The following is an 8,150-nucleotide window of genomic DNA, read 5'->3' as shown; positions in this document are numbered from 1 at the left end:
TATTAAATAGTTTGCCTTGAAAGGTATTTGTGGCGAGAATCTTGAACTTGAGGAATAATGTTCACCATTGAGATGGAGATACAAAATGGACTTCTCTTCAGAAAAAAAAAAAAAAGAAAAAAGAAAAAAGAAAAAAAAAAGAAAAAAAAAGAAAAAAAAGGAAAAAAAAAGGAAAAACAAACAAAACACACGCAATAGTTTGAAATATTTGGAATGGGCCTAAAAATGGACCCAGGTTAATACTAGCAAGAACTGTCATCCTACAAAAATATCATGATGACCTGGTCACAACTCTCTCCAAAAGGAGGAAAAGAAAGAACTGCCACAATTTCATTGTACCTGCTCCCAGGCCACTGGTGACAGGAGGTTCTTGCTAAGGGACAGGCAGGAGCAGTTTGTCTGCTGCTGGGATGTGCTTCTCAAAATCCAGTCCTGACTGGAAAATGAAGGACGATACCTTGCAATCAAACTGCCATCACAATATAGGGTACACTACAAATAAATGGCCACCAGCATGAATCATATGATAAAACACAGCACAAGCATGTCCTTCAGGGAGCTATTTCTGCCTCCTAAAAAACTCTGCAGATTTAAAGTGAGTGGAAATTGTGCATCCATTTCTGATTTCTTTGCCTTTTCAAGTGGAACCAAAATTTTATTTCTTGCTGGCCAGGAAAGATGAGTTCCCTTGTGGCTACTGCCTACCTGACTGTCCTGATGTGTCGCTTGCTGTAGGGGGTGATGACTTTGAAAAGCAGTTCCATAGCTCCATTGATGCCAAGCGTGGTTCCTGCAGTAACTGAAGCAATAAAAGAGAAAAGCAGTCAGCTCTGAAGCAGGTGGTCTTCAATACTGTGTTTAGAAGTGATGCAGGGAAGGGAGTAGCTGCCCTTGGGGCTATGTGCAGATTTCTACGGGCTTCCAACTGGACTTCACAAATCATTTTACAGGCACAGAAGTGCAACACAGAGCTGCCTGTGGACACGCCCTGAGACAAGGTCAGACACAAAATGAGTTCTCAGATTCTGCACTTCTTCCAAGCTCCCCAAAAGCCCTTTCCCAGTGGATATTGTACTCTCCAGAGAACAAATCATAGTTAAATAGGTTCAGGAAAATGGAAGGGCTCAAATTCTTCATGCATTTCCCAGAGGCAACTCCATGTGGATGGCTTATTTTACATGGGTATGGAGGGCCGAGTTTTCTTTCTGTGCTATTACTCAGCAGTTTGGAAGTATATTTTTGGAAGGGGTGCTTCAAGTGCAGCCTAATTTCAGCTACCTTTAGTCTTTCACTTATTAGCACACCAGGAGCTTGTATAGATAGATTTTGCAATCGATTCTAAAAATTCCCAGTGCAGACAGAAGCTGTTCAGCCAGGCCTCACTACTATAAGCCAGGTTCTCTGTGTAAAGAAGGGGTAAATAAAGCTCTAAAATGTTAGATGCAAGTGAGCAGGGTGAAGGGATCAGTAAGCAAAAACAGCCAGAGGGAGACCTGGCTGTCTGCCCACTGGTAGGTTTTGCCTATTTTGTAAATATTTCCTGGTGATCATTAGAGAGCTGCCAGAGGGCCCATCATCTCCTGCTGTCCTACTGTGCCTCCGCCAAGTTGTCCGGTGATGGAAAGCCTTGCGTGGCTTGCCAACTGCTTTCATTGTAGCTGGTGATTCATTAGAGACAGGGCAGTGGACAAGGCTTCTTGAACTCATCCTGCCCCAGAGTGGGAGGTGGGCTGCCACATACAACTGGTGGCAGAGACCGTGAAGGGAGAAATCCAGGTCAAAGAAGCGTGACAAGGATTTATCTTTTCTGCTTTCATGCCTAAGCACTCTCAGAGTTTTATATGATTACGGATCCTCTTTAGTTCCACTCCATAAAAATAATTTTTAAGGTAGGGAGCATGTGATCTCCTAGTTTGGTACCACATCCTCACAAACCTTCACCTAACTTCCCTTGCAGCTTTCCAGCTGGGCCGCAGAGATCACAGAGTCAAAATTAGCTGGACAAGGTGGAAGCACAGTTGGTGAAGTGGAGGTACCTGGAGAGCAACAGAGCTCTGTGAAGGAACAGAGGATGGGTTCTGGGGTAGAGTAAGGGGCTTGACATGAACAGAAAGGAGGCCAGGCTGCAGTGCACATCCTGGAACCTCTGCAACATCTGCAGCTGAAATGGATGCAGGTGCACTGAAGCAGGGAGCAGCGACTGGTGTAGATCATCATTTTGGGTGGGAGGCAGCACACGGTCATTACCACAGCTGTGAAACCCAAATAAAGGCACATTTCAGCTTCTGGCCTTGGCTGCACTTTCAGCCAGCCTCAGCCTGTTAAATGCTGTCTGTTGCAGGGAGGAGAGTTGAATGTTGAGGCTTGGCTGCTTGCCTGAGAAAGCCCGTTGCATGAAACTAGCTCCTGTATAGCTAGGAGGGACCTGCAGGGCTAGGAGCCAGGAATGCTAAATCTTAGGATGCAGACTGCAGGCAGGATGGCTGTCAAGAGTTATCTGCTGGTGAAGGAAGCAGGGAGGGAGAGAAAATGGTTGGGGTGAGCAAAGGGAAACTTGTGCTGACAAACTCAGTGCTCTATAGTAGGGAAAGCCTGTATGAATTTGTAATGATCCCTGGAGAGAATACTCGAAATCTCATTACTTGAGTTGTTTAATATGAGGGTATAGCTAAGCAAGAAAAACTGGAAGAGTGCATGAGGGGAATACTAAGATAGAAGACCAGGTATTAAGTTCCCAGCTCTAACGTGCTTCCTGAGGGACCTTGAATAAGTCAATGATTTCCCTCTGCCTCTTTCTCCACCTGCATTTCCCTTGCATGTGGAGCTGCTCTGAGGAACTGCATAGAGGCTTAAGGTACCTAAGTCTCAGCAAAGGCGTTAACTGTGTATATTATGGAATAGGAGATCGTTATCGTGAATAGTTTTTTACTATAACACTTATGTTTTCATAGTCTGCAAATGAAATACACTGTGTAGACCTTTTGGGGAATACCTAGGACTGTTTTGACTTTTCAGTCCAATTCTGTGTATTAACAGTGCGTGTGGGCACTTGCCTTAAACAGGAATGATGTTTATTTGCTCTGAAATGATGAAGAAAGTTACTGTCCTTTCCATGATGAGGAAAGGAGGAAAACCCAGGTACTCACCATTAGAAGCACAAACCCGCAGGACCCAGAGGCAATGGGTGAGGTTCAGGTGGTGGCCCAGATTTTGTCTTGTCAAGCTCAGGATTACATCAGTTGCTTCTGCCTTCTGTACTTTCAGCCCAAACTTCCTATCTGTGAAAAGCATAGCAGGATCAAAATTATTATGAAGAGCAGGCCTCTGCAGCAGTGCTTTTAAGCATACTTGGACCACACTTAAGCTGGAATCTCATAACAAAGTTATTCAAATGAATTGGTGTTATTTGAAGATTGCACTGAAAACAGAAAAAAAAATTGTATTTACTCACAATTACCATATACAAAGAGAAATTATATTTTAAGATTTCATGTAGGTTTCTTTCTTTCAGCTAGAAGGCCAACCTAAGGCAGAACATGGATGAAACCTGTTCAAGAAGCAGCATCGTGTGCACGTACACCTTCCCTGTCTTGTTAAAAGTTTTCCAACTTGCCAAACGATAGATGACCTGGATTTCCAAAGTAATACATCCTCCAAATAAACTCACAGTGCTCTATCAGTGCTGTTTATTGCCAGGGCTGTCCACGAATTTTGAGCTTCCCCCACCCACCTATGCATTTCCACCATGCAGCAGTACCTCGTTGGCCAACCCTGGCCAGGAGGCGTAGCAGGGGCAGGAGGATGCTGTGGTCGGGGGGCTCGGTGCGGGCAGCAGAGATGAGGGCCTGCAGCAGTGCCTCACTGCCCCCTTTGCTGATCACGTACTGAATTCTCCGTCCGGTCCCTAGGGAAAAGAGGGCAAGGGTAAAAGGCTTTGATCAGAGCATCTTTGCCCCAAAGCCACAGTTATTGATAGCTTTCAACCTGCACAATGCATACAAAGGCCTTCCTGTGTTGCTTTATTGTTATAAACTCCAGGGTGTTTGCAGATTTGACCTCTTGGGTGCCCCCGGACTGGAGACACGGCTCATGGTTGCGTGGTGAAACCGTTGTGTCTGCTTCTTCTTGCTCCAGCGGTCATTACTTTTACAAACCCACATCCTGCTGAAGTTTTTCATTGTGCATTGAAATGCAGCAGAGAGGAATAAGCAGAGACACCAACAGATTTCAAAGGAGCAGAAGGCTCAGTGATCTTTTCTTAGATATTGGAAATTAAACCAGCAGAGGAATAAAGCTCTGGATGTCTGCCAAATGAAGAGGAATCCTAGGGAAGCTTTGGAGACAGCTTTCAAGCAAGGTCTCCAAAGAAACCACACACTAATCCTGTGAGCCCCACTGCATCAGCAGTGGTCCGTGTGCATCTCTGGCAGCTGTGTCAGCTCTCCATGGTTGGTGGAAGCAGCATGTTCAGCCCTCAGCACACCTGGAGGGGAGATGGTACCTCCTGTCCTCAAGCAGGCAATCCTTCCATCTAACTGAGGAATATTCTGTAAGGCTTCAAAAGAGAGATTCAACTGGACCAGTGATGTCTGTGATGGGGCTGTGAGGAGTGGGTAATGCAGGAGGCTTCAATTCTTGCCAACGCAGTCTAGCAGCTCAGTTGGATTGAAAATTGCTTAGCAAAAGACATTTTTGAGGTGGAGCAGTAGGAAAAATAAATATTCTTTCAGTTCTTGTGCCAATTCACTTATTTTTTTCACATTGCTCAGGCGCATGCAGCAACATGTCATCCTTGCAGCCCTGAGGTGAAGATGCCGATGGGAAGGTGATGAACTCCCTCCATCAGAGTCCCTGCAGTTCAGGAAGTCAGGTTCCTCTCACCACCTCACAACCCACCCTCCAGTGGCATGGGTGAATATTTCCAGTGTTTCACTGCCAGGGCTTATGAAAAACCTTGAAACTCATGGGCTTATTTTGAACTAAAATCAATCGAGATTTTTTGCCTTTTTATATATATAACTTAGAGCGTAAGTTCGGTTTTCTGGACATGGAAGTGAGGACTGGGTAGCTATAGGTACAATTCATGTTTTGTTCAGCCTGCAAACACCTGGCTGAGTGTACACAGATCTGAATTCCCTGCCCTGCTCAAACAACCCCTGCCTGCCCTTAGCCTGCAGGCATTGCCCCGGAGCTCAATTCCTTACCCAGAGAGAGCAGGTCAGTGAGGACGCTGAGAATATTCAGCATAACATCCTTGTCACAGGAGCTCTGAAATGGAAACACACCAAGTTTAGGGATAAAATCAGGACAGTGAACTTCATGCTACACCGGGCTGCAGTGCCTCATGCGGTGCAGAGGCACCGATATCCTTGCTTGGATACTGAGTACTTTTTGTGCCATCTGTCCAGTGAATATGTGCAGCCATACTGATAACACATTGTAAAAGCCTGTGACAGACATACTGATCATACCACACAATATTTAATACACAATAGCGTTTCTGCAGAATTTACATCTAAATTCTAAATTACATCTCTTTTTTTTTTTTCTTTATCACACAGCAATGTTAAATGTGGGGTGGTTTTCAATGAGAACATCCCTTATTGCAGCACCTGGAAAAGAATAACTTTAAATTATATTCATCTCATTTACAAGAAAATTACCCTGTCTTTGCAGGTTTACAGCTACAACCACATGGAAACCTGGAGTCTGGGGAGAAGAAAGATGCCCTAAACTTATTTTTAATCAAGTCTGAGTAAGCACCACACCCTGCCATCACACATTCTGCTTTAGATTCACTTTATATTTTTCTCTAGAGGAAATCAGATACAGTGTACTCGTGGAGAAGGGAACACATGATATCTACCACCCATCTGTGTGATACACTAGACCTCTGCTTGAATTCTCCTCCAACCAGATTTCATCGCTGAGACTGAGGAACTAATCACCAGTCTGTATTGTTGTATGCGAGATCTGGGTTAAGTTCTAGATCTCTTAATATCCTTAAAGATAAAACACAACACAAAAGAAATTTGCAATATAATAGAAAAGTTTCATTTGTGTAGCTTCGGTCCTGAATAACATCAGGTGTTTCACATAAGCTATAACGGAATCACCGTATCTCTGATTAAGTTATTAAAATTGTATAATATATTATACATATCTTACACAAGGCTCCTATATTTCTGAATATTGAAGTGCTTCAGAAACTTAACCTACTAGAACATGTTCTGGATATATACAATTATTTCACCAGCCAAAACGACTCAACCATTCTGACACATTTAACATTATGCAACTGATGATACAAGACAAGGAATCAAGAAGTAACACCTAGAAAAAAGGAATTGTAGAAAGAATATTTGGAAAATCTACCTAATACGGATCTTTAATAATGACTATTATTAATGCAAGCAGAAGATTTATTTCCAGTGGATCCCTGCTAAAGTCACAGCACAAGCTGAAATGGTGCTGCAGATGGTGTAGCTAATTAGGCAGCTCTGTATCCTACCATTTCACCGCTATAGTGGGGGAAGATGTGCCCTGAGTGAGACACAGGAATGAAGCATATGAATATGCTTACATATGCTTATATGCATATAAAAATATGAACCTCGTTGAAATCAAAAGGGTTGGTATGATGGGGTTACCAGTTCTTTAACAGCCAAGACAAAGAGAATATATGACTTTAACAATATGACTTTAACAAAATCTTCTAACTCTTGTTTCAGCTTCACCTTAGAGAGCCTTTCCAAATCCAACTTACCGGCTCAAGGGACCACACAAGGGAAAGAGAGCCTTTTTTCGAGAGAGGAAAGGCTGCAATAGGGTCAGAGTGACTACGAATACCATTGCTTCTCGGTAACGTACAGTTTCAGTCACGTGATAATCCTGCTAATTGGTCTCTTTGTTCATTAGTCCACAGTCCTGTGCTGTCTCAAGTCTCTTGATTTCAGAGGAAATAAACAGTGATCAGAGATCTCTTCCCAAGAGTTCCTTGGCATTTTTTATCATAGGGACTTAACAGTCAGGAGCAAGCTGTCAGGGGTGATGAGTATCCACCAAATTTACTGACTCCAAGAAGAGTTACAGTCCTCAGCACCTTTTTAAATATCAGCGTTGACTGTCCTCTGGTTTTGTCTTGCTGCCTCTCAGTATCCCTTTCCTCTGTAGGTGGATGGATTACACATTAAGGTTTCAGTAATGAAGTCTTCATTGATTTATGCTCCTATTACACTGGGCTGTTTATTTTAACTGATTGGATTGTGGGTTTCCTAAGCCATTAACACAAATAGTGATGACATAAGATATCCTCTGACTTTCCATGTGCTTTATCCAGGGACACAGATGAACAAAGAACTTGAGGGGATGTGAAAGATCAACCTTTAAAATGTGCAAATTAGAGCTGGGTGATATTGCCAAATATTTTACCTGAATATTTACTCTTGGTATTTTAACACTGAAACTCTAATTGTGTTGGTGCACCATCATTCCCCTTCCTCCAGTGCACTAATGAGGGAATTGGAGGGCTTGTGTGTTTGCTGAAACAGTGGATAAAACCCTAGTCCCATTAGAAATTATATTTCCCACTAACTTTAGTGGCACCAGGATTTCAACCACTGAATAATACAGAATATCACAGAGGAGTACAGCTCCAATTAATAATAGACAGCCAGAAAAAAAAATATATATATATAAAATATATAAATATATATATATATTATATATATATGTATTATATATATTTATATATATATAAAGCTCTAAAAGCTCTACCATTGTTGTTGTCTTACAAGATGATGGCTTGCCTGTTGAATAGAGAGAGCTCAGATTTTGGCTAATTAGCTTGCTATTTTCTAAAACATCAAAGAAATCTGGACATTGAGTTCCAGGAGAATCAGTTGTTTAATGCTCATACCAAACTGTTTGTGGAAGAATTGCCAACAAATTCATTCATAAAAATATTCAGTAAATCTTTTTGAACAGTAAATACAAATGAGAAAATCACAACTTGTGTCTGATCTAAAAAAGATGAATAGGGTAATTTCTTTAATGCAAATTACTTACCCAGCTCTGGTTAAAATAAACACATTAGTTATTTTTATTGAAAGATATGTTTGACTGCTCAAGAACAAATGTTAAGCAAGGAG

At 42.2% G+C, this 8,150-nt stretch overlaps 1 protein-coding gene and 1 long non-coding RNA gene across 3 annotated transcripts in view; one reads left to right on the top strand and one right to left on the bottom strand.

The window, feature by feature from the left end:
• Positions 1-8,150, bottom strand: part of AGBL1 (AGBL carboxypeptidase 1) — a 308,283-nt gene that overhangs the window by 263,662 nt on the left and 36,471 nt on the right. Inside the window, exons 3-6 of the mRNA XM_083849719.1 lie at positions 5,205-5,268; positions 3,758-3,904; positions 3,147-3,278; positions 706-799 (exon numbers count right to left, since the gene is read on the bottom strand). Of these exons, the coding sequence (XP_083705845.1) occupies positions 706-799; positions 3,147-3,278; positions 3,758-3,904; positions 5,205-5,268 (437 nt within the window). The remainder of the gene's footprint in view (positions 1-705; positions 800-3,146; positions 3,279-3,757; positions 3,905-5,204; positions 5,269-8,150) is intronic.
• LOC310904662 lies at positions 2,088-3,676 on the top strand. Of its 2 annotated transcripts, none has more exons than XR_014588515.1 (3): positions 2,088-2,854; positions 3,063-3,184; positions 3,516-3,676. It is a non-coding gene; the product is annotated as an uncharacterized lncRNA (long non-coding RNA). The 2 variants fall into 2 exon arrangements; XR_014588516.1 differs by having other exon boundaries at positions 3,512-3,676.

This window comes from Anser anser (genome assembly GCF_964211835.1).
Source record: "Anser anser genome assembly, chromosome: 10".
NCBI lineage: Eukaryota > Metazoa > Chordata > Aves > Anseriformes > Anatidae > Anser > Anser anser.
The sequence above is the reverse complement of the archived record's forward strand: the minus strand, read 5'-3'. Positions and strand labels throughout refer to the sequence as shown.